The 25,816-nt window shown below is 60.2% G+C and overlaps 1 protein-coding gene across 8 annotated transcripts in view; it reads right to left on the reverse strand.

Moving 5' to 3' along the window:
* Positions 1 to 4,303: 4,303 nt before the first annotated feature.
* The window catches only part of ACSF3 (acyl-CoA synthetase family member 3), a 38,217-nt gene continuing 16,704 nt past the window's right edge, over positions 4,304 to 25,816 (reverse strand). For 2 of the 8 annotated variants that reach the window (XM_074349179.1, XM_074349180.1), the window contains exons 6-11: positions 22,580 to 22,720; positions 22,085 to 22,197; positions 17,416 to 17,542; positions 13,248 to 13,382; positions 12,897 to 13,008; positions 4,304 to 9,564 (exon numbers count right to left, since the gene is read on the reverse strand). In XM_074349179.1, coding sequence (XP_074205280.1) covers positions 9,429 to 9,564; positions 12,897 to 13,008; positions 13,248 to 13,382; positions 17,416 to 17,542; positions 22,085 to 22,197; positions 22,580 to 22,720 — 764 coding nt within the window. In that variant the 3' untranslated portion in view covers positions 4,304 to 9,428. The other 6 variants (XM_074349183.1, XM_074349181.1, XR_012501232.1 and 3 more) reach the window with 6 other exon arrangements.

Below are 25,816 nucleotides of genomic sequence, written 5' to 3' on the forward strand. Positions count from 1 at the left end.
GTGCCAGTTGGCTTTCCTTCCTAAAGAGGGACGGGCCCCTTATGAAGAGCCCTCTTGTTTCACGGTGGACTTGGGGTGACCGACCTGCTAGGCGCCCCTGCCCTTCCCAACCCTATTCCTACTTCCGACATACCAGGCAGCTAACCCCAGGTTCAACCCTTCACCATGGGGGGACCCCCTCGCACCCCCTCCCCTTAGGAGAACCATCCCTCTGGTCCTGCGTAGGCAGGGGTGGGGGGGCGAGTGGTCGGGGCCAAGGCAAGATTCTCTCCAGGCCGCCCTGCCGGGAGCTGTCCCCCTCCAACCTCTCCTGTTCATGGATTCTCAGCTTTCTCATGATAAAAAGGGGGGCATTGACTGTTTCAGCAGATAACTGACGTTACTATAACTTTAGAAAAACGATGCAATTATCTACGTTAGAACAATACTATAGTTATACAGTGCACTAAGAATTATTATGGAAAGTATGCAGATTTATATAAAACTGCACACAAACACACATCCCCACCCTAGCCGAGACTGTTGTTACTGGCAGCTGCCCACAGGGCACCTCCACCTGTGTGACCACAGGCACACTGCTGAAGTCCACAAGGAAACTGTCCTCTGCCCAGGCCAGAGCCTGGTGTCTCGGTCACCTCTCTGTCCAGTCCTCCTGCACACCCAGGCCTTCTCTCTCCCCTCTGCAGCCACCCTCTGTCCAGGCCCTCAACCTGGACCTGGGGCGGGCGGGCAATGCTCCACACAGCCCAACGCCAGAAGGCCTGGGGGCCATGTTCTCTCAGTCACCAAGTACTTAATTTCTTCCCTTGGGTGGGGGTATTTAGCATCTGAGAAATGCAGGAAATACACTCGAGCCATTGTTATCAGAAAGGAGCCACAGAAGAGGATATGGAGGAGGGGTCTGTCCCTGGAGGGAAGGCCCCACAGGGTCTTGCTCGGTTACACCCACCCCCACCCCCAGCCCCGGGGGCGCCTGTGGTGCAGGCCCATTTTGCAAGCGAGGGTCAGCTAGGGTCGTGTGGCCAGGTGCTCCCGGAAGTCCAGGTGCTGCCCTCATCCCACATGTGGCCCATCCCTCTGGGGCCCCATTTTACAGGTGAGGCCCTGGAGGCTCGAGGGGGCCGAGGTGACACCACCAATACAAACCGACTGCAGGTCTCAGGCCGTTTCCAAGTTCGAGCCTGGTCTGGAGCTTGGGAGAGAAGGTGGGCAGAGGCAGACGCCTCCCCCTCCCCTCCGCTCCCCTCTTCCCCCGCCACAGTTCCCGTGCCAGGCCCCTTCCAGGCGCTGGGACGTCAGCCCTGACTGAAGTCCTCATAAGGCCGCCCTCCCTGGGGAGTCAGTCAGGCACCAACATACCCCAATGTGGTGAGGCAGTGAAGGGGGTCCTCTGTGGAGCCAGGCAAAGGTGAGGCAGAGTGGGAAGGGTCCTGCAGGGGCTTCCTGTCCCTTAAATGGGTCCCAGGGTCAGAGGGGACAGTGGGGTGGGCTGGAGTGTGGGGCGTGGAGATTCGGAAGTCCAGGCTGGCGGCCCCTGGGCTCAGCGCCTGGCCGGCCTGGGGAGCGCAGGGTGTCACCGCCCAGGTCCGGGCCGCACGCGCCCTCTGGTGGCCACAGTGCTGTCAGGCGCAGCTTCCAGGATGGCACTGTCAGGTTTGGGGGGCCCTTGTCAGAAGCCCAGTGATAAACACACACTGAATGGTCATTCTCAAACTGGTTTTAAAGTTCTGGGTGCTCAAAACACACGGACGGACAGATGGACAGAGACAGAAGATAGAATAGAAGCTGAGGGGGTGGCAGGACCCCCTCCCTGCCTCCTGGGTCCCCTGGGAATTGGGATTTGGGAACCAGGAGCCCCGGTTCCTCCATCCTCAGGGCTGTCCCTGAGCTCTGAGCTCCCAGCTGCTGGGGCTGGGGTCCTCTCCTGCCCCATGGCCACTGGCCCAGCAGCCCTGACACCAGTGGTGGAGAGTCCGGCCAGGCGCAGTGGTGGCGGCTCAGCCAAGGCGCCCAGCAGCAGGAGAGCAGGGGTCCTGGCGGCTCCCGCCATGCCTGCTGGCACCAGCAGAGGGCAGTGTGGCTCCAGGAAAGGCCCGGCGAGGGCAGTGGCTGGATCCTCCCACGTGCTGGCCCTTGCAGTCTAGGGAGCACAGCTTCTGCCAAGTGGCACCTTCCTTGCCGAGTCCAACAGCCTGAGCAGAACCCTGAGCTCCCCAGGCCACAGTGAGGACCTGTGAAGTCCAGGGAGCAGGCCTGGCCATAGCGGTGGGCATGCAGGGCCAGAGAACAGAGGTCTCTGGGTTCAGATGGTCAAGTTCTATAGCAATTTGTAAGTGTAACTGTCACTGCCAGAGGGTGGCTTTGATGCAAAAACCCACTCCAGGACACCTTCACCTACTACAGGCCTGCGCCGGGCCCACACACCCCGAGGCCCCAGGGCAGGGCGCTGGCCTGCATCCGGCTCCTTCAGTCTCGGCGTGCTGAGGACCGGGACACAGAGGTGTGGGCCGAGGCCCCCTGAGCTGGGAGGTAGGGAGGGGAGGCACAGGCCCTGTGGCCCAGGAGAGACCCCCGCACGGCACACACACCGGGCACCCCCCTCCCGGCCGGCCTGGCAGGTGCCTGTGCCTGTGGGCGCCGGCTGTGACTGGCCCCAGCCTGGCTCCAGCAGGCGAGCAGGGTCGTCAGGAGGGCCGGGGCGGCACTCCTCACGGAGCTGCCTGGGCCCTGGCGGCCCTCGGTTTGCTGTGGGGCTCCTGGGTCTTGAGGGGCGCCCTCAGTGAGTGTCCTGCACACAGGCCATTTTGCAGGGCCTTCATGTCCCTGTCACATACACACCCTGGAGCGTGGCCTGGGCGGGCAGTGGGGAGGGGTCCTTTCTGGAAGAAGCTGGTGGGATGGGCTCCCGGCAAACCAGGCAGTGGCTGTCCTTCCCGGCCTCGGGGAGGGGAGGGGAGGCCAGGGGCTGTGCCTGGGAGCTGCTCCTTGGCATCCTTCGCCCAGCACCCCATCAGAGCGAGCCAGGGCTGGGAGGGGTGGAGGGGTGCTGGAGGGGAGGGGACACGAGGGGCTGGGGCTCCAGAAGGGGTGTGGGGTCCCTGTGTCCCGCAGGCAGCGCAGCCCCACCCATCCCCCAAGCACCCCACCCAGTTCCAGGGCCGCAGTCTCTCAGAAATATCAAGTGGGCGGGTGAAATATTTGAGAGCAAAGAGCCCCAAGCAGCCGTGTAAGTCACGTTAATGACCGCTCAGATTAGATCAATCGCTGTAACGTGATCAACTTAGTCTGACGACATTGCCGCCTCTGACATCGGCCTCTGCTCTCCCTGGGGCCGGACAGGCTCTGCCCACAGCCCAGGCCTCCACGTCGGGGCGGAGGAGACAGATACGAGATGGGCAGGCCTCAGGGCCCTTGAGCCCTCGTGGGCAGCCTCTCCCCTCCACACAGAGGGCCAGGCCAGGGAGGCCAGGGAGAGGCCTGTGCCCAGGCTGTGCAAGAGCAGGTGGATGGCGCAGAAGCCTTCCCACGGCACCCAGGATTGTGGCCTCCTTGCCTCTCTGGAGAGACTCACACCTTTCAGCCACTCTCCTTGGTGGGTCCTGAATCCCACTGCCTCCTGCAAGCTGGGAGCACGCGGGCACTTGTCCCCGAGTAGGGGTGCCTGGGCCCCCACCTCCTGTTGCTCGGAAGTCCTGGGCGGATGCCCAGGCTGTGCCTACCGCCCCCTGGCCGCGCACCTTCAGGGTGTGCCGGCCTGAGCCCCCACCTCCCAGCTCTGCCCTCCCCACCCCCACAGAGCTGGAGCCCAGAACGTTCCAGAATCCCGTGCACTCCTGTTCCTCCTTCCTGCCAGTGGGCACCCTCGCCCCTCCAGTCCTGTGACCTTTCTGGAAGTGCTCTGATGTGGCCCAGGCCCGTGGGGCCCTGGCGTGGGCAGTGAGTAAGTTTCCCCCCATGTGGACCCACTGCGGGTGTCGGGGGACAGAGAAAACCTTAGGGCGTCAGAGAATAGTGGTGTCCTGCAGCCTGCCTGACTCAAGAGTGAGGAGACAGAGACTGAGACACATGGAACAGATTTACCAGAATGAAATCTGTTGAGCCAGTAAATTTAACGATTGATTGGAAAACAAAGCCTATTAATCGTTGCATCCGAAACAAAGCAAAAACATTACGCCGACGGTGGGCGCTGGGGGAAGGCTGCAGCCCGCTACAGCCCCGCCGTGTGCTGGCCGTGGGGACCCCATGCTGCGAGCCCACAAAGGACCACAGGCTTTCTTCCATGTATTTTAAAAATTCAAGGTCCTCAAAGAACAGAAATTTAGTTTATTCCAAACAAGCAAACAGAAAAAAGTCAAGAAATTTATTAAGACAACGAAAGAGAAGGCAAAATAACAAACCCCAAGTCCCTACGGCGGCGGGAGGAGACGCAGACGTGGGTCCAGACAGGTCAATATCGCAGTAAGTGCACCCACCCCGGTCACTGCAGGAAGTGTGGTCAGACAGTCCTGGTGGCGCTGCCACCAAGGGACGGAGAAGCCACATGGTGGGTGGTGAGGAGGGACCCAGGGACCGCCGCTTACATACCAACCCAGAAGCCAGACAGCGGTCCTGGTCTCAGATGAAACGTGACTCCAACACCAGCAGGGTGAAGAGAGGCGCTGACCAACAACCCACTGGGCCCACGGCGACGAGTACCGCCAGGCAGGGCCTGCAGCGCTGCCGCGTGAGGCGCACAAGGACGCAGGGCCTGGGCCCAGTGACCAGACCCCCACCGGGCCCACGGCGATGAGTACCACCAGGCAGGGCCCGCAGCGCCGCCGCATGAGGCAGACAAGGACGCAGGGCCTGGGCCCAGTGACCAGACCCCCACCGGGCCCACGGCGACGAGTACCGCCAGGCAGAGCCCGCAGCGCTGCCGCATGAGGCAGACAAGGACGCAGGGCCTGGGCCCAGTGACCAGACCCTCCACCGGGTCCATGGTGACGAGTACCGCCGGGCGGGGCCCACAGCACCGCCGCATGAGGCGGACAAGGTCGCAGGGCCTGGGCCCAGTGACCAGACCCCCAGGAGCCTCGTTCGGAGACAGTGGCGGCCCCGCACCGCGGGAGAGGCCCCGAAACACCAGAAGCAAAGGTTCAATCAGACAGACTCTGTTCAGCCCTAGGCCCCAAACAAAACGGGTCTTGAATTTCAAAGACCTGGAGCCCAGAAGCCATGTTCTGAGGGTCACAGTGGGACCAGCTGGAGGAGGGTGACTGTGAAGAGATGAAACCACCCAGCGCCTGGAGCCGGGGTCCTCCCACCAAAGCCTAGAGCAGCCAGGTGGGGGCCAGTCCACCAGCACCGGGGGAGGGCCGGGGGTCAGGAGGGGGACGAGGGCACAGAGGTAGACCGCGAGGTGGGTGACCGGGAGGACCAGGCAGGCGGGACAGGGATCTTGAGTCGTAAGCGACTCTGTGCCAGTAAATCTGAAACCAGATGAGAGCGCTGTTTTGTAGAAGAGTCAGGTCATAGATGGGGGTGATGACTCTGAATCAACTGGTAACCATGGAGATGGCGCGGCCCGAGGGGACGGCAGGCCCTGGCGGTCTGGGGCCAGGTTGGCCCTCTTCAGAATCCTAAGCAGGAAGCAGGCCTGAGTCCCACATCCAAGCCCGCAGGCAAGAAGTGGGTTGGGATTCAGTTTTTCAGCTGTTGGTGGCGTGCCCGCGGGGCCCCCGCCTGCTCAGGTCAGCCGCTAGGACTCAGCTGGGGCTGGAAGTCCGAGATGTTGGCTCCGGCAGACTCAGCAAAGCTGCGTCCGGTGAAGCTCCTGGCTCCTGACACGGACAAGGGGCTTGGGGCCCGTGGAGAGAGCACTGACCCCACCCATGAGGCACCCCCAACACCACCACAACAGGGTCGCGTCTCAACACGTGAGTTTCCGGGGTCAAACGTTCAGTCTGCAGCATCTGCCAAATGAGCTTACTGCAAACATGAAAAAATAAAACCCAAACCAACTTGGTTTTCTGAGCTTTCTGGGTTTGGAACCTGTAGATAAGCAAAGCTCAGTAGCCACATGGAACGGGGTGTGACCTGGCCTCCCCCCGACCCCGCCCCCGCAACCAGGGAGGGTGTGTCCGGGGACAGGAGCTCATCTTCACCTCGGAAATCGTTAGGAGCCTGAATTCACAGACTAAAGTTGTAAAAGACGGCCAATTTAACAGATAAAAAAATGCAAATGAAATTCAGCACTCTGTTCACAATGCATCTTAGCCACGGGCGGCGGCGGGGGCAGGCAGTGGTGGCAAGCGGACCTGTGTGGGTCCGCCTCACTCCCCTGCGGACCGCCCCGCCTGGAGACCGCAGCACCCTCTCCCTCTGGTTTTTATTTTACTGGCAATCAGAGCATCGTGGTAAGAGGAGGAATGAGAAATAAGGCTGTGTGAACTAGCAGGAGTCAGGTGGTTGGGGAAGGACTTGGGGCGGCAGGGCTGCAGGGCACAGCTCAACACGCACAGACCATTTCAGTGACAAAGCCATTCGGGATTCCAAGTGAAACTAACGTACCTGGGGCTGAACCTCTCAAAAGACAGGACCCTCATGGAGAAGGTGAAGAAGACTTCGGGAGCAGGCCTGGTCCCGTCCGAGCCCGGAGGATGTGGTTCCGTAAAGACGGCAGATCTCACTAGATCGATCCACAAATCTGGTCATCTCCCATAAAGATTCCAGCAAGGGATGGTGTGTGTTTGTTTTAAAGAATTTTAAGCTGCTCTTAAAATTCAGATGCACAAGCGCAGGCCCAGAAGGAGGAGGTGGGCGTGGGGCGCGTCCTGGAAGAGAGGTGGGTGGCGCGGGGCGGGAGCCTGCACGCCTCCGGATGAGAGCGGCCGCAGAAGGCCAGTGCAGGAGGCGGAAGATTCGGAAAACCACGCCAGGACCGTGAGTTATTCCATCCAGGAGGAATCAGCTCTTTCCAACAAATTAAGGATTTAAATGAGAAAAGCAGAACTTTGTAACTTTTAGAAGATAAGGAAAGATATATTTAAGAGCTTGGAACAGGAAAGGGTTTTCAGGCAAGGAAAACTCTAAAAAAGAGGAAGGCATTTCAATACATTAACGTTTTCAAGTTCTGCACAATACACACCACTAAACGGCCAGCCACACAAGCCACGTGTAATCGAGAAAACTGTCAGTGGCCGAGCAGAAAACGGGCAAAGCCCGTGAGCAGGCTGCTCAGAGAGTAGACACGCTCAGGAGACCCCACCTAACCGTCAGAGAAACGCAAGCGCGGCTGGGGCTCTGCTGGCTGGCACGCCTGGAGTCTCATCCCCAGGCCCTGGGACGCCGGGGGCCGGTGCTGAGAGGGTCCACTCCCGGCGGGGCGTCCGCGGCTATGACACCACCCGCTGCTGCCCGCTCTGGGAGGGGCTTGGGAGGAAGGTTGCAGGAGGAGCCGGGCCCAGGGATGCACATCCTCGGGTCCCAAGCATGAGGCAGCAGGGGCCGCGGCAGGGAGGGGGCACAGAGGACAGAGCGTGGACACCAGGGGCTGTGGTCTCACTGCCGGCCACGAGCCCCCGACCCCGGGATCCCGAGGCCCCAGTGCTGGGGCGGGGATTCGATGCAGAGGCTGGAGCTCTGAGGCTGTATGGACTCGGAGGTGCGGGGTCTGGTCAGTCCAGCTCCACTTGCCCCCCCACTCCTCTACTCTGGGCCCCCTGGTCCTGCTGCTGGCCTGATGGTGCTCAGGGAGCCCCCAGGCAGGACGCCATGCTGGGGCTGCCAGCTCCGAGGGGGCAAAGGCCTCCACCCTCGGTCAGAGCAGGAGGAGCCCAAGTCAGCACTGGCCTTGACCACAGAGCTGGGCAGGGGGCGAGGAGCCAGGCGGTGCTGGCGCCTGACATTTCTGTGGCTGTTTCCAGCCTGTCTCCCGGGTCTCTCACCTCACCAGGCCCTCCACACCTGCCCACACGGATGCTGAACTCTGCAGAGACCCAGACACTGGCAGGGCCTACGTCCAGAGAGAGGGACGTGGCAGGCTAGTCCCCCCACTGCGGGGCCTCCCTCTGCTCCAAGGAGGTGGTGTCTGAGGAAGGAGCAGCCCCACCAGGCCCTGGGTCTTCCCTGGGGACCCTCAAGTTGAATCCCATGTGCCCAGGAGCCCCTCAGGGAGGGCAGCCTAGCTGACCATTTCCAGCCAAGCGGAACTTTCCAGAATCCTCAGGACCATCAGCCGTGTCGACTTAGCCAGTGGGCCCTGCCTGGGCTGGACCAGGACCCTTGCAATGAGCAGCGGAAGACAAGCCGGATCAGGGGGTAGTGACAGGGCCGCAGGAGGCGGGGAGCAGGCGGGGCCAGCCGTGCCTCCGAGAAGGGCACGTTCTAAGGACCAGCTGGCATCCCAGCCTAGTCTCGTTCTTGGTCAAAGATGACCGTTATTTTTCAGAAAGTATTCGGTATTGATTATGGCACAGGGCAACTAATTACATAAATGTTTTCAGGAATCAAATTTTCAGTATCAAGACAGACACATGGTCAAACCAGTGGGACCAAGTAGAGACCCTGCGACGAGACATCTGAGGCCCCAGGACAGTGGAAGCCAGTGCTCGCGGCACCGGGCAAGGTGTCCAGTGCGGTCCCTCTGAGAGGCCAGCCTGCTCTGCAGGTGGGTGACCAGCACGTGTCCAGGCAGGGCAGACGTTCTTCGGGGGGATCACAGGCCTCGTGAGCACTGGGTGGGAAGTGGTCCCAGCCCCACCTGAGGCCCCTGGGGCTTGGCTCCATCCCAGGTCCCCAAGACGGGCCTCCCGGGGCACCTCTGCTCTTGGCCAGGGAAGGCGGGGGACCTGGGGTTGGTGGGTATCTGGGAAGGACGGGGGATGAGCAGCAGAGAGGAGGGGCAGGGGAGCAGCTGCAGGGCCATTCGTGGTTGGCCGCTGGCTACCGCGAGCACCTGGACTCCGTGTGAGGACAGCACGGTCTGAGCTGAAGCCGCGCTGGGCACCTGGGCACCTGGCCCGTGCCCGAGTCCACCAAGCCCTGGTCTAGGAGGTCCCCGCTGGGGGCCTGAGGGTCAGGCACTCTGCCCTCTGGTCGCCTGAGCTGCGTCCCCGGCCCTGAAGGCCTAGTGCCGGACGCCCCACTGCCTGCGGCTCCTGTGGAGGGGACGCCCCTGCCTGGACACCCATGCCTGCCCCCCAAGCCCACCCAGAAAGACCCCCAGCCTGCATGCTGCACACGCAGGTGCAGACAGTGGCCTCAGTGTGCCGTGTGTGTGGACCACACGGGCCCCGGGTGGGAGCACAGGACGGACGTTTGCTTCTCTGTGGAGCTTTATTGAGTTCCTGGGAGACCAGCTTCCCAGGAAGAAACCTCAGGAAGTGCTGAGCACGTGGAGGTGTGCAGATGGGAGAGGCTGGGCAGAGAGAACAGTGACTGCACTCTGGTCAGGCGGGGGTGCCCCGGTCCTGCGGGTACAGCTGCTGGACGAGGTCCCTCTTGTTGACCTTCCCCATCTGGTTCCGCGGGATCTCCTCCACCAGCAGGAGCTCCGAGGGAACCGCGTACGGGGCCAGGACACCTCTGCAGAGACCAGCAGGGCCTGAGTGCAGGGGCCGCGGGCGCAGGGCACCTCCCCAGCGGGATGGGGGCCCAGCCTCCGACCCGGGGACGCCATGGTGCACCCCAGGCCCGGCCGCCCCTCTCCTGCCAGCCTCCCGAGACTCCGCCCCAGCACCCCCTCAGCTGGAATGAACCGGCCCCACCCTGCTGCCCTGGCCAGGGGGGCACCTTGCAGACCCCTGGGTACCACCCCTCTCACACCAGAGCCTGGTGCCCAAGCAGTGGGAGGGGCCTGTCAGGGTCCAAGTGCAGGTCTGCAACCTGTACTCCCCCAAGGGGCACTGGCAGATGGCGCTTCCTTCTGTGAGCGGCCACCTGGTGGGCCCCAGCCCCAGGCCACTCTGGAAACCACTCCTGGGTTTGGACATGGGTCAGCCTCTCCTGAGAAGAGCTGCCTTCTCCTTGCTCGACAGCGGCACACGGCCTCAGGCCCTTTTGTAAGGAAACAGCAGACACTCAGGACAGCGGGGCATCGTGACGGCCGCCCAGGGCCAGCAGGCATGGGGCTGCCTCCCTGCTCAGGACGTGTTGTACCAGGAGCCGTGCGGGACGGCTGAGGAGCGCCACCTCTGAACCTATGAATAAACAAAGCCTCACGGCCTCGGAGCGCTAGGTCCACCTGCCCACAGTCCGCGAGAACCTCACTGCCTCGGTGGTAATAGCCCGCTCCAGGCCAAAGGTCATGGCAAGGCCCTGCGGCGGGTCGTGGGGGAGAGGTTGCCGTCTGTGAGCCTGGCAGCCGCCCACCAGGACAGAGGGCACTCGTGGGGCCAGGCGAGACTTTGCTGGAATGAGTCCCCAGGACTGGCCAAGCGGCCCAAGCAGTGCGGCCAGGGAAGCCCTGAGGCCCGACACCTAACCCGCTCCTGGAACGCAGCCACCACGGCCCCTGCGCCCCAGTCTCAGCGCGGGGAGGAGGCAGAGGCGGGCTGCCTGCAGCCACTGGGACGCAGGCTCCTGAGGAACATGGAGGCAGCAGTGGAGCGTGAACTGAAAGAAAACCTGGAATTCCATCTCCAGGGCAAGACTTTCAGGAATGAAGGTGAAATTGAAGATTTTCCGACAAAGGAGCTGGGAGCGCCCAGCAGCCCCACTCCACCCACGGGGTCTGCGGCAGGAGGACCCCCAGCCAGCGCCCAGCACGGCGGGAGGGGCCCCAGGGACGGGGTGAGCGACACCTTCCTCGTTAGTCCCCTCTGAGACAGCTGCTTGAGCGAAGTATTAGGAACGCAGTGCGGGGTCAACAGCTGAAAAGTAAACCCGAGCAACCAGGGCGCACAGGTGGCGGGGGGTGGGCCAGGCTTGGGGCCCCGCAGGCACACAGAGCGCAGCGCAGACCCCGAGTCAGCCCCGCGCCTCCTCACCCTGAGAAAGAACCCGGAGCTGCAGGGACGGGGAGCAGCCTGCAGGGCCCGGGTCTCCAGCTGCTTGTGACAACAGCGAACCCGCTCTCCCAGGAGGGAGCTTAGCAGCTGGCCTCCTTCCAGGCTCCCTGCGCAGCTTCGAGACAAAGTGAGATCCCGGCCGGCCGGGAGCCCAGCAGAGCTGGGCTGTTTGCTAGGAAGCGAGTCTCCCTGTGGGAGACTGCGGCACGCAGACGCATCGCTCCCAGGGCTCACCTCCCTGGGAAGGGAGGCGGCCCGACGGGATCTGGACACCGGGTTCCCGAGTCCCGCAGGCGGCGTGTGGGCCCCACGGGGGCGTTTCACATGACAGTCTGGTGGATGGTCCACATCCCAGCCCACGGGAAGCTGGTGTCGCTACCCAGCCCAAGGCCACGCTCACTCCCCCCAAGTGTCCTGCTGCCTGGGCTGGGGGTGCTGCTGGCTTCCCTTCGACCCTCGCTGGGAGCGCAGCACACGGCGGGGGCCACAGCCCTTTAACCAGGGGGGCAGACAGACCGTGAAAGGGAAAAGCTTATGTTAAGAGACCCCCCAAATGGCAGTGATGGAGACACAGAAACAAGGGCTTCACTGAGAGACCCTCCCCCGTTTCCCACACTCGGGACACAGCCGCCCTTGGAAAGGGAGACCCCACCCCTCCCTCCACATGCTGGGCGGCCTCGGGGTCACTGCCCAGGGCCTCCTGTGTGAGGGCACAAGGCAGGGGCACCGCCACGTGGAGACTGCGGACTGGCTGCCGGCCCGGGACCTTCTCCCCAGAGCCCCACGACCCCGCACCCAGCGCTGGCCCAGCCTGGTCTTTCGGGCCCACAGCCACCGTGCAGAGCCCACGCTGGGTGGACCACGGAGCAGAGGAGTAGGCGTGCAGGCACCACGAGAGGGGTGGGAGGGTTAATGGGCCTGCTCGCGCACAGGACTGAGCGTTCCGCCTTTTATCAAAGCAGTGTCTGATCACAGCGGCCAAGCCGGCTGGAACCTTCCCGCCTCTGTGCAGCCGCAACTTTCTGTGATTCTACGAATCCAGGGGAATCGCATGGCCCAGCTGTCTGCCCTGGTAAGCAGGGGCTCCTGCCATTCTCAAATCATGCTGTAGGAGCCCAAAACATGTTCACTCCGAGGGGGAGGAGGAGCCGGCGGAGGGAGAGGGGCAGGGAGGGGGACCTCCTGGGTCTAAAGTAAAGAATCTGGGACATTACAGTGTCTTTCTGAGCCAGAGGGACAGAGCCCCGCGCTTCCCTCAGACCCGCCTCCTGGCCCGCTGGCCCTGGACAAGGACAGGGCTCCAGGCTCCCCCGGGACCGGCCACCAGCACCGTGGGCTGTGGCCGGGCCAGGGCAGTTCTCAGGGAAGTGTCAGGGTGAGGTGAAGACAAACCACCAAAGGCGTGGTGAGGATGGGGGTGTGGTGCAGGACGGCAAAGGAGGGCTCTGGCCGGGGGCCCGGGTGGGCAGCACCTGAAGGCCGTGGTTCTGGCCCAGAGATGGGTGAGCATGGAGGCTCCCCACCTCGATCAGCCGGTGCCCTGGGGCACGTGGGGCCGCCCTGATCTCAGCTCCAGGAATGCGGCTCTTCCCTGAAGAGGTTCCTCCCGCACCCAGGAGAGGAAGCACTCGCTGACCGAGGGACCCCGTCCACGGAGAACTGGCCGCCGAACTCAAAGCCCTGCGGCCGGGGGGTTGGGGGCCCCGTTTCCCTCCAAGTCTTTGTGGCCCGCCGGTGACGGGCCTGAGGGTCCTGTGTCTGTCGCTGCTGTGACCACACAGCTCCCTGGGCCCTTCGTGAGTGTGTGTGTGGCGTGTGTCGGGGAGAGCTCCTTGTGTAAGAACCACGTTACCCGCCCCTCAGGCCCCCACCCCCGAGACCCCGCCAGCCCGCCTGCCGGGCCCTTACCTGGCCCACTCTTTGAGCTCTCTGTGGGACAGCGAGTGCCCCTCCCGAAGGGTCACCACTGCAGTGACCCGCTGGCCCCACGTCACATCTGGAACTCCGATTACAGCCACGTCTGGAGGAACAAGGGGCTCCTGAGAAGCAGTCGAGGCGACCAGTGCAGGTGCAGCAAGGCCGGAAATGTGGGGGAGATGCCCGGGACCCGTGGCCCCTGGGAGAGCCCACCCAGTGGCCAGAAATGAGGTGCAGCGTCCCTGAGGAGTCCAGGACGGCCCCCTCCACCAGTCCCGCCCCGGACACCCAGTCAACCTGGACTCGTCTGTGAGGAGGCCCCAGTCCCCAGATGCCACACACCCGCGATACTGGGATGGCCCAGCAGGAGCCGCTCCACCTCCAGGGCGCTGACCTTGTAGCCGCCGGTCTTGATGATGTCCACAGACGTGCGGCCACGGATCCAGTAGCTGCCGTCCTTGAACACAGCCGTGTCACCTGGGGAGAGGCTCTGTCAGGGGGCACCTGGCCCTGGCCATGGCTCTGAGCCGGTCAGGTGTGCACACGTGAGCCCTGGGCGTCGGGGGCGTCAGCGCTGCTCTGCAACAAGGCAGCAGGCCACGGCAGCGGCTAGGACCTCGCGAGAGGCCAATCCAGGAGCCTTGCGGCTGGGTCCCCACGTGGGCGGCAGCATCCCAGGGGAACAGCCGGTGCCCCTCCTGCCCTTTCTCAGGACAGTGGAGCAGGAGACACGAGAGAACTGGGGCCTCTCGCTGTCCCTCCCTGGCCCTGCCACGGCAGAGCCCTAGTGGGATGCGGTGTCGCTGTGGCCCCTCTCCTGACGGGGCTCCATGTCACACGCAGTGTCTCGCAGGGAGTCTGACCAAAGGAAGGGATCCTTGTGTCCAGGCTCAGAGCGATGCCTCGGGACCTCCCTTCCCTGGCTGGGCGTGGGAGTGTGCACACACGAATGAGCCCCATGTGCACGGACGCGGGAGCGTGTGTGTGAGGGCTGCGTGGCACTTCACCGCCTGCTCTTAACACACCCCTCGCTTCACGCGGGTTAGCTGCTGGAATAAATCACAAACGTTTTGTGATGCATCACAATGCCCAGCGCAGGAGGTGCCGCCCATCACCTTGCACTCCTGCGACCCGCCGTGCACGGGGCCCCAGCCTATTAAACAAGACGGATGGCTGCGCCTGCTCATGGTGCAGCGGGAGGCCGGCCCGAGCTCAGGGCTGCAGGTGTGGCGAGCTATCCTGCCCGGCAGGAAGCGGAGGAAGGGGAGGAGCGGGAAGCTGTTGTGGTCCCGAGACAGCCTGACTGGGCAGGAGGCTGGCCGGTGGGAAAGGACATGGCGTGCAGGGTCAGGTGGGACACGGGGTCTGGATGTGGTCTGTCCTCAGTTCCACGAGGCCCACGGTGGCCCCCCTCCCATCCCTGCTGTGCTGCCCTAGCTCCGGCCACACTGGACGGCTGTTTGGCCTCCTGACAATTACCCGACCGTCGACCACGGGCCCCTTAAATGCAGCAGATCAGGTGTCTTGGCCGCCCATCGCCAAGGCGAGGCTGCACTGGCCCTCAGGCCCCTCCAAGGACCTCCCGACCTTGCTCCCACTGGCAGCTGCCTGCTAGGGACCCTGGTTCCAACTTCTCATTCTGTAAATGTCGCAAGCCTCCACCACGGGCTGTCTCCTTCGGACGGGCTCCGGGCCCTCCTAACACACAGACCTGCCTGTTGGTGCAAAGTACCCGCCTCGCAGCACTGAGCGCCAGCTACTTGACAGTCCTTGCCAATTTGGTGAAAAGCAGGCTTTGTCCCTGTGTCTGTCTCTTTCTTGACCAGGAAGTGACACACCTTCCGTATTTCCATGGCAAACTGACCTCCTCCTGTGATCGGCTGTGGCCGTGGCCGGCTTTCCTCCTGGGGGGTTGACGGGCTCACGGTCAGCACCACTGCGCACACACCAGCCAGCTCCTCGGGACCCCGCGCCCCGCAGCCTGGCCTCGGGGACGCCCTCCACGTGTGCGCCGGGCCCTCGGTGCCTCCCGCTGCTCTGCTGCTGAGTTTTTTTTTTTTTTTTTTTTTACCTTAAATAGCCTTTCATGTTTTTTTCTGGTAATATCACGTGCTTGTTGTGGGAGAAAAAGAGGAAACTCAGCACCGAGACGCCCCCGTTACTGTGCTGGTGGGTTTTCTATCGGTGCTTTTCAACACCTTCTACCAATGCCCTCGTTTGTCATTAGGAGTGGTTTTACACCACGTCGCTTTTAACATTCAACCATGTGATGAGATCTTCAGAGAGTCAGAGATGCTGGTTCTGTTTCCTTGGGTCCAGTTCCCAGCTGCTTTAAAGCATCAAGAAGGCAACAGGAGCTGCATCCGTGTCCCCGCATCCATCCTGTGTCCTCAGATCCGTGTCCCTGCATCCATCACGTGTCCTCAGCTCTGAATGCAGGGTCAGTGTTCAGCCCTGAGGAGCCGGGTCCTGACATGGCTCCCGGCCCCAGGCAGGCTCAGGGACCCGTGTGTGTGTGTTGAACAGACTCTCTCCAGGCCTGGGCCCAGTGGTGCTCGGGGGAACGTGGTCCGTGTCGCTGTCGGGGGCCTTTCTGGAGGGAGAGCTCTGACTCCCTCCCTGAGCAGCAGCCGGGACACCCGGGGCTGGCAGTGAGCCCCCTGCTGTTGGGCCCCAGGCTTCTTGCGGGCAGGAGGGTGGTCGTGGCCAGAGCAGGAGGGGCGGCCTCTCTCCTCCTGTCCACACGCGGGAGGCCACTGAGGAGAAGCTCGCTGGACACGGCCCTCCTGGGGCTAGAACCTGAGCAGCAGGAGGGCTGGCCAGGGAAGGGTTAAGTTGAATTCATCCTGATTTCTATTTAATACCCCGCTCCCCACCCCCCCTCAACCACCCCCCAGCCTGCGCCAGAGCAGAGCTGGCACCTGCGTGCTGGCTGCCGGCTCGATAGTTACGCGGCCTGTATCGCTAATGGCCTGTGACAAAGGCGCTGGCTTCCCGGCCTCATCCCCAAAAGCCAATTAAACACATATACTCCCTTCCTGTTTGCTGCACATTACAATGAAATTAAACTGAATTTCAAAATCATTTTCTCATAAACACATTTCTTTACAATAATTAATGCATGCTACTCCTTCAGCTGAAGCGTTCAGCAGGCCCGGGGCTGACCGCCCCACGCCTCACGCCGGCCCAGGGCTCAGGGAGCCCCGCCAGCGGCAGAACCCACAGGCTCGTGCTGCCGGTGCTTTTAAAGAAAAAACTATCCGCAGTCTTTATCTGAATTTAAAAAGAAAAGAAGATGCCACAAAGCAAGTCAGATTTCCAAATCAGGGCAGCCAGAGGCGACAGGAGGGACCATGAGAAGCACAAGTCGCCCAGAAGCAGCACTTCTCACATACGTGCCGGGAGGGCAGTGACAGAGGCTGGCTTGTAAGAATTCGGTGTCTACAAAGGGAAGCCAGATACGCTGCCACGGACGGGGGCCTGGGCTCCCAGGCACGGCCTCTTCTCTGGGGGAGGGCAGAAGGGGGCCCCAAAGCACCAAGACAGTGGGGGTCTCTGCCCCTCGGTGACCTCAGGCCCACGATGGCAGCAGATTGGAGGCCCGCGCTTCCCGGAGCTCCTGGGAGTGTCAGGGTGAGCAGCTCCTGCCATGGGGTCTGTGGGGGCCTCAGGGAAAGGGCGCCCCCCTCAGGTGTGCAGGGCATCCCTCACGGCTGCCCCACCTGCGCCCCGCCTTTCCCCTCAGCTCTGCCACCCACAGAAGAACCTGCGTGAAGGTGCGTTTCTATTAAAAGGCTGGCACATGATGACGTGTGAACAGTCTTTCCTTCTGGAAAATACTGCTCTGAGACTCTTAGGAAATCGTGTATGTTCGGCACCGGGCGACAAGGACAGGACGAAGTGCCCAGAACCGCACCTCGTAGGTGTCGGGAGCTGCTGCTCCGGTGTGTCCTGGACGAGCACACCCCAGCGTCCGTGCAGCCGTGAACATGAGCGGGGCCAGCAGCCGCTGTTCTGTCCACACCCAGACCAGGCCGCAGGGACCTGGGGGCTCTGGGCGCAGGGCCGGGGAGAGGGCCCTGACGTGGAGGACTGCCGCCTGCCCATGCACCACCCAGGCTCTGCCACACTCCCTGCTCTGGCAGACAGCACGCAGACAGCAGATGCCCAAACCAAGCCGAAAGTAAACCACCTTCTGTCAAAACGGCTTTAACCTGAGCAGGGGAGGGGTTACCAAGCAGGCGAGGTGGGGGTGGGAGGGAGGAGGGTCTCGGATGCAGAGTGCAGAGGTCACTCAGTGGTGGTGTCCTGACCCACAAGGGGCAGCGGGACCACCAGGTGCAGGGCCATGGGCTCAGGCGCTTCCTTCCGGGGGATGGGGTGCTGTGGGGGTGCAGTCCCCCCACCCCCTGCCTCAGCCCTCGACGGGGCTTCAGGGTGTCCTGGTCCAGTGGTTCCTGGTGGCCGAGTCCAGCCCCGTCCCCTACCCCTCTGGGCCCCTCCCTCCTACCTGTTTTGAACCAGCCGTCTGAGGTGAAGGCGTTTTTCGTCTCTTCGGGTTTATCCCAGTACCCACGGAACACGGAGGGCCCCCTGACGAGGAGCTCCCCCTCCGTCTCCTCGAAGCCGGGGGTCACCTGTGGTGCAGGCAGGAAACGAGCGTCAGAGGCCAGTCCCTCTCAGGGCTGGACCGCCCAGCCTTCCTGGCGCCCCACCCCTCGGGGGAGCACACACTGCTGGAGGCTTTTGTGGGGACGACGACAGGAACACCAGGAAAGCGCAGGGACCTCGGTGGATGTCACGCATCAGCACCTGCTGCACTTGCCCGGCCCCCAGGGATCCACAGGGTCCTGGCAGGCGGGGACCTCGGTGTTCCCTCTGTGGCCACAGTTGGGGCGGGGAGGAGGCTGGGTCTTACGAGAACCTAAGTCAGGGCCTCTGTGACGCCAGGAAGGGGCCGGCGAGGCGGCCACCAGGCACCAGGGCCTCACGCCCATCCTTGTCCTGAGCTAGCAAGGACACTGTGAACCAGGGACCCAGGAGCTCTCCTGTTCTGCTTCGCTCCCCTTGGAGTGAACTCCTTGGAGTGAACTTCTCTGGGGGAAGACTCACCCCCTTTCAGAAGGAGTCAGAGGCCCTTTGAAATGGGCTGTGAAACCGTCTGAGTTGCTAGTCTGAGGCCTGGAAAGAGCTGAACTTCCCCAGGGCGAGGAGCACCACCTGAAGCAGCTCTGCTCGGTTCGCAGAGCAGCCCGGGTCCCACAGAGGGAGCGCTCCCCAGGGCTGGGCTGCACCTCCGGGCCCAGGGGCTCCTGCAGGCAGCCTGCTTGGAGGAGGCGACTGTTTTTCCAACTGAATCACAGACTATTTGAATTTCACCACTGTTGTCCTTCATCTGCCCCACGGTCAGCCTGGCCGTGTGGGGGCACACCTGCAGGGCAAAGGCTGGAAAACCAAGTGACGTGGAAACCGGCCCCAAGGACGGCAGTTCGGGACTTGCAGACTCAAACCAAGTGGATAAGAGTAAAACAAAAATGGTAAAAAAAACCAAAGACAATACTCTCATCTGGATGTAAAGAAGACTCTGAGTGTTCCAGCACAACATCAAAACGTCCAGAACGCAACACGAAATTACTCAGCACATGAAAAGCCAAGAAAACAATGGCTCCTGTGGGAAAGGGCCCCCGAGCAGGACGCCGGCGGACGGCTCGGGGCACAAGCGCCTAGAGATGTCACAGCCCGCGCGGTCGCTGTGCCTGACACGCAGGGGTGGCGCCGGAGGAGGGTGGGAATCAAGTTGCAGGAGGGAAAGAAAAGACACAAAGCAGAACCAAGTGGAAATGTTAGAATTGAGAAATACGATAGCCAGAGTAAGGAAAACCTGCTGGATGGGCTCAGTGCAAAATGGAGAGCACAGAGAACCTGAGAACTGGAGGGTGGACCCACAGGGACCGTCCAGTCTGAACGGAGAAACGCCATGGGGAGAAGCAGCCGTCGCGGAGCCTAGGTCAGTGCCCCAGGGGCTGACGCGCCTGCTCGGGACTCCCAGCAGAGGAGAAGCAGGGGGCAGGAAGACACTTGACAGAGTCTGGCCTGACACTCTCCAAGTCTGGTGAAATACACAAACATAAGCTTCAGAAAGCTCAGTGGACCCCAAATAGGACAAGCCCAGATACACCCCAAACCAATCACTGAAAACGGAAAGTCAAGAAGAACACCCTTGAGAGCAGCCAGACGAGGGTGGGAACGGAGGAAGCAGGTGGCTGCTGACTTCTCGCAGAAACAGCGGAGGCCGGAGACAAGCGCGGTGACATCTCGTAAGGGTTGAAGTAAGTGTCAGCCCAGAATTCCAAATCCAGTGAAAACAACCTTCAGGAATGAAGGTAAAGTAAGAACGTTCTTAGGAGATGAAAAATTAGGAGAATCTGTTGTCAGCAGGTCTGATCTAAGAGTCACGAAAGAATGTTCTTCAGCCAGGAGGGCAACGACACCAGAACCAACCAGGAAGGCAGGAGTGAAGGGGGAGCAGCGGGACTGGGGCTGCCAGGGGAACGAAATGCATCCCCCCCCCCCGCCCCACTGTAATGGAGCCAACCACGCACGAAGGTGTGGCAGCCACCATGTAAAGGGTGGGGGTGGAGCGACCCATGCGGCGACAAGACTCTCTGCTCAACCAGGCTGCAGTCAGGGCCTGAGCCTTCTCCTGGCCCATCGGTGCACTTCCTATAAAACCCAGTTTCAGCAAGAACTCTGCTAAGCCCCCACCGTGACATCTGATCACCCTCATATCTAACCGTGTTCCTCACCGCCCCCACCCCAGCATCTCCCAGGTGATGTCTGATCACCCCGGCCAGCCTTCAGCAAAGATCCTGTTAGGCCAGTTTAGCCAGAATCCTCCCACCCCTGATGTTTCCTCTTAGTAACTGCCCATCCACTGACCCCACGTGCCCCTTGGCTGTGCATCCCCACTTGCGGGCGCCGTGCTGGGAGCTGAGCCCCATCGCTCCCCCTCCTGCAGACCCACTGCGGTGGCCGCCACACGCATCGTGACAGTCCTGAGTGACGTTGGCCTCACCGTCTTTAACATGTGATGAATCATTTTTTCTTTGACGGTGGTCGGAGTTCTATGTTGTTCTGGAAGTGTCACAATGTTGAATCCAAGTAGGTTTTGAAAAGTGAAGTATGTATGTTGTAGTTCCTAGAACAACTACTAAAGACTAACAAAGACTGACATTCAAAAACAACAGATACATTTAAATAGAATACTAAGAAAATGGCCCCAAAGGGAAGCCAAGCGATGAGAAACTGCGGGACCAGACAGTAAGCAAGCAGCGCACGCGAGGCTTAAATTCAAATGTGTCAAAAACCACATGAAACGCATGCGGTCTACACAGGCCAATTAGAAGACAGACTGGATTAAAACCCATGCGTGGTCCAACCATACGCTGTCTGTAGGAGACACACTTCAAATACAGTGATACAGTAGGTCAGAAACAAAAGGCTGGAGCAATGTACACCGTGCAAACATCCATCAAGCGAAGCGAAGCGGCTGCATTAACGTCAAGCAAAACGAACTCAGCAGCGGAGCATCACCAGCAGCGTCGCAGGATGACAGCAGTCAGCTCACCAAGACACAGCAATTATAAACGTGCCTTCACCAAGCAACAGGCTTTCAAAGTGTGTGACACAAAAACCTGCGGCAGAAACTGACAATTCCAGCTGGAGAATTCAACCCGCTCACTTGGTAACAGAACCAGTCGTCAGAGAACCACAGACAGGGGAGACCTGAGCTCCAACTACCTTCACCGGACGGACATGCACACCTCGACCAGAACCACAGAACACACTCTTCTGTGGTTAAACATTAAACTAGAGATCAATAGCAGAAAAATTTCCAAATACCTGAAAATAAAGAACACACTTCTGAATAATCCATGAGTCAAAAAAGGCTTAGGGAAAATTAGAAAACATTTTGAATTGAATGAAAATTAAAATACAACATACCAAACATTTAGGGGCAGAGCTAGAGCAACGTTTAGAGGGAAGTTCATGTCGCTAAATGCATGTGTTATACGAGAGGGAACGTCTCAAATCAATAACCTAAAGTTTGATGTTAAGAAACTAAAGAAAGTGAAAAATAAGTCAAGAGCAAGCAAAAGAAAAGCAACAAAGATAAAAATGGAAACCAATTAAAAGTCAAAAGAGAAAAGCAACAGAGAATTTTTATATTCAATGAATTCAGAAGTTCTTTAAAAAAAGTTCAATAAAATGGACAAACTTTTAGCAAGAATAGCAAAGGAAAAAATAGAAGACAAATGATCAGTATGAGGCGTGGGAAGGATATCGCTTCAGACTATGTGGACGTTAAAAGAATAAGGAAACATTATGGAAAACTATGCACATAAACCCTTCAATTCCTCGAAAACACAATCTACTGAAACTCGTCCCAAACGTGCCAGGTGACCTGGATGGTCCTATAGCTATTAAAGACATGGGATTAATAGTTAAAACCTTCCAAAAAGGAAAGCTCAAGGCCCCGATGGCTTTACTGGAAATTCTATAAACTACATGCCACCAATTATATACAGTCTCTTGCAGAAAACAGAAGAGGAAACACTTCTCAACTAATTTCGATGCCAGCCTTACCTAGACACACAATTCAGAAAAGACGTTTAAGAATAGGAAGCTATAGACCAAACTCCCGCATGAACATAGACGCAGAAAGCTCAACAAAGTGTTATCACATCAGCCTCAACCCTGCATAAAGAGCAGGCCAGACCACGACCAACTGCGTGAAGCAAGGAGACACTGATTTCATGTATTCTTAGGGGCAGGTTTTCACATTCAGCATCTTTGAAACTGTGCTGTGTCACCACCAGCGGTGACCTGGAACTGGTGAAGGAGGGGATGGCCAAGGGCCACGGACGCTGCCCTTTCGCACCCCCGAGACAGCAGCTGCCAGCCCGCAGGCTATGTGGCCTCAGACGTGGAGCAGAGAGTCAGGGTCTTCTGGGACCAAAGCCAAGTCTTCCAGCGAAATCCCCTCAAGACCCCCAATCATTCAGCACGCCACCTGGGCCCGCATGGCAGGGACGCCACCTCTGCAACAGGCTTGTGGGCGGCCAGGGCCGTGTGGTGGCCCTGGGACCCCCATGCAGCCGCGAGAACACCGGGCTCACCCTGGTCTCTGTCTCGTTTCCTTCCGCGTGGATGATGTAAGGGCAGCCGTCCTTCTGCGGGTTTTCTGAGACAATGCGCACCTCGACGCCAGGCAGCGGGGTCCCCACCGAGCCTGTGAGGGGCAGAGAGACACGAGGGAGACGGTCAGCTGTGTTCTGAAGGAGATGGCGGCACGCCCGAGGTGCTGGGTCAGCCTGACTGCACGCACTCGGGTGGGAGGAGCCCCGGGAGCAGAGAGCAGCACCCACGCCGGACACGCAGAGCTGCAGCCGGCACTCCGGACACTCCAGAGAGCCCGAAGGCCCCTCGGGAGGGCCGCCCAGCACCTGGGCAGGGTGCAGGGGCCCTTCAGTTGCACAGATGAGCGAGGGACTTGCGGGGGAGCTGTGCAGAGCAGCTCCAAGAAGGACCGTGCAGAGGGCACGCGGGGAGCCAGGGTCCTCACGGCAGGGGTGGACGCATGCAAAGGGCACACGGGGAGCCGGGGTCCTCACGGCAGGGGTGGCGCCAGCGCCCTGCCTCGCCTGTTAGGTGTTTGCTCAGCACGTTCACCCGTGTGGTGGGCCAGCAGACAAGCCAACGGGGAGCCTGCAGAGGTGAGGGCAGGTGCTGGCTGCACGGAATCCCCACGGCCACTGTGATAAACAAAGGACGAAGGGCAGAGATTCCAAGACCAAAGGCCCAGCGTCTGAGCATTCCCGCCAGGGTTCCTGGCCCTCTTTACCACGGGAATCAGTGAGCACCTGTCCCAGGAAGCAGACTCAGCGAAGCCCACGAGCCGCTCAGTGTCCTGGGATCCACACTCGTCTCAATCTGGTACATGCGTCTTGTGTTGCTGGAATGGGCCTAGCCTGTCCTCCTCAGCCTGTCTTCTGTCTGAGGCCCCGAGGGTCCCCACGGCCACCTCCTCTTTCTTCTCTTTCCTCCCCTCCTCCTCTTTTGCTTCCAAAGATTTAAAAACTCAAGTGAAATCCACATGCGATATTCACTGTAAAGCAGACGATTCAGTGGCAATCAGCACATTCACAGCCATCACCACCATCTAGTTCCAGAACTTTCCATCAGCCCAGAAGGAAGCCAGTCCCGGTGAGCAGTCACACACCCACCCAAACCACCATTAGCCCGCCTGGTCTGTGGACCTGGCTCGGGCGCACGGTGAGGGCCCTCCCATCTCTTTCTGCCAGTCATCCACTAGGGCCCAGAGTCTGCAACAGTGCTGGGACACTCAGGATCAGTCAGCCTGCAAGGGGGGGGCCTGTCCCTTCACATGAAGACCAGAGGCGAGAACCAGCTGTGAACACGGCAGCGTCCAGGCCCTGCCCCCTGGCTGGGCAAGCCAGGCTCCCCGCTGTGGCTGTGCATGACCCCGGTGTGGCCAAGGCCAGCGCAGGTCCCACACTCTGGATGAAAGGCCCGCTGCCCGTGGCTCTGTCTTCAGTGAAGAGCTCTCTGCTGCCATCTGCACTGCTCCTCCCTGAACCTCACAGTCCGCTGAGGGCCAGCCGGGGCCGCAGCTTTGACTGCTGGACTGTGGACCAGGACTGGCACCTTGTAGACTCCTCCACGGTTTTCAGGCCACTCCCATTCGCTCCTGTTTTATGGCCAAACTTCAGCAGGCTGACCTTGGTTGCAGCCCTCAGTGACTACAACACGTGATCATAATTTTGATGTCAGTGTGTGTGAAAGCCACAGGACAAATGTTCCAGGGAGGAACTGGGCGGATGAAGGGCAGGAGAGAAAGGCCGTGTGAGAGGACACGCAGCGGGCTGCACCAGCTGGCACCCCCACATGCTGGGCCAGCTGTCCCCGACCCTGTGTTCTGAGTCGGGGGGTGGTGTCTTGCTGCTTGAGCGAGGTGTGCTGTGAACTGACTTACTACCTTCTGAGACTGGCCGGGACGGTCTCCCCAGCAGTCTGCCGGGGAGAGAGCACTCCGCAGATACACGTAAGCCATCAGGCAGAGTGATCATCTTATCAGGAGGCACTTCATCAACTCAGGACAGGCTCTCAAGCAGGACCACCCACCTCACTCAGGAACAAGAGCTGCTCTTCCCTTTCCTCCCGAGCTCTCGTCCCAGCAGCGGGGTGATGCCTGCCCAGGCCCGAGCCCTCCTGACAGCGAGGCCTCCCAAAGTGTCAGCCCCGTGAAACCGAGCAGGACCTTCGGGGCCCTCCAGGTTCAACAGCCGCTGTGTTCCCCATTTCTTGTTTGTCAAAAAGGCTTTTCGTCTCCTAGGCCTTCCCTGAGTTCCAGAGAGCGGACTCAAGCTGCTGCTGATTAGGGAAGTAAGGGAACACAGAAACAAAGGAGAAGCCGTTATGCCGGACAGTTTGAACGATAAATCAGTGCTAAAACAGAATCCGCGTTTCTCCACACGGGATGTACATGACAGTCTGACCCAGACCTCTGAGCTGTCCTCACCCCGGTGGGAGACGGTGACCACGTGCTGAGACCCCAGGCTGGAACCAGAAGGTTGGCACCCCCGACCAACTGAGGCGGGAAGCCCCATAAAAAGACTGGCAGGAGCCCCAGGCAGGACCCCAAGGCAGGACCCCCAGGCAGGGCCACTACTCTCCTGACAGCCCCATCCGGCTCCCTGGCCCAGTGGCCTCATTCACTTTCTGCCTCTGAAAAGGTTTGCTTCTAGGAAAGGGGGACTTACCCCTGACATTCTATTGGTTCCCTAAGCTAACTCCTGATTGGTCCATTTATAGTACTTCATTTGCATGGAGCTCACTCCTGATTGGTTATTTCTCTCCCTCCTGATTGGTCCATTTCTACAAAGCTTGTTCCTAATTAGTCAACTTTTGTTATACCTTATTTGCATATGATGTTGCAAAGTGTAAACTGGCAGCCTATAAAAGCCAGTGTAAACCTACAGACGGGGTCCAGAGCTTGGAGTGTTAACTCCTCTGGGCCTGCTGGTGTAATAAACCTGAGCTCTCCAACTCTCCCAGTGCTGCTTGGTTTCTCACCCGGATCCAGGTTGCTGTCACAACTGAGCTGAAACACCGAGCTGTAACACATTTTTGTGCAACACAACCTGAAGAAAATCATGCAGTCTTGTAGCCTCACCCCACGTGTTGCTTCTAAAAGCCATCTGGGACTTTGGGCCTTGAGCACAAGCACCCTACTCTTTGGTTGGTGCCCTACAAATAAACCTGTGCTTTCCGTCCCCACAACATGGTGTTAGGAGCTTGGCTTTGCTGCGTGGTGGGTAAGCAGACCCAAGTATGGTTCACTAATGCCTGCACTCGCCTCCCCAGAAGGAAGCAGGCAGGGGCTTAGGTCCAGGCGCTGGGACCACAGGAAGATAGGCGTAGAGAAGGGGGAATCCACTGTGGCCTCAGGGCAGGGGAGGTGAGGGGCCACCCGATACTGTACCTCAGTCCTACAAGACTGCCCGTCCCTCCGGTGTGTCCCTGTTCACCCACAACTTCTGTCCAACCTGCTGCAAACTGGGGACGCACCCTAGGTAACTGTAGTCCCTCCCACCCATGGGGACACACCTTATGTAGATACAGCCCCTCCCACGCACGGGGACACACCTCAGGTAGACACAGCCCCTCCCAACATGGGGACACCCTTACATAAATGCAGCCCCTCCCACCCTACGTAGGTGTAGCCCATCCCACCCATGGGGACGTAGGCTACGTAAACGTAGCGCTCCTACCCTACGTAGACGGAGCTGCCCCCATACTACGTAATCGTAGCCCACCCACCCACAAGG

The sequence above is a fragment of the Camelus bactrianus genome, chromosome 21 (genome assembly GCF_048773025.1).
Source record: "Camelus bactrianus isolate YW-2024 breed Bactrian camel chromosome 21, ASM4877302v1, whole genome shotgun sequence".
Taxonomy (NCBI): Eukaryota; Metazoa; Chordata; class Mammalia; order Artiodactyla; family Camelidae; genus Camelus; species Camelus bactrianus.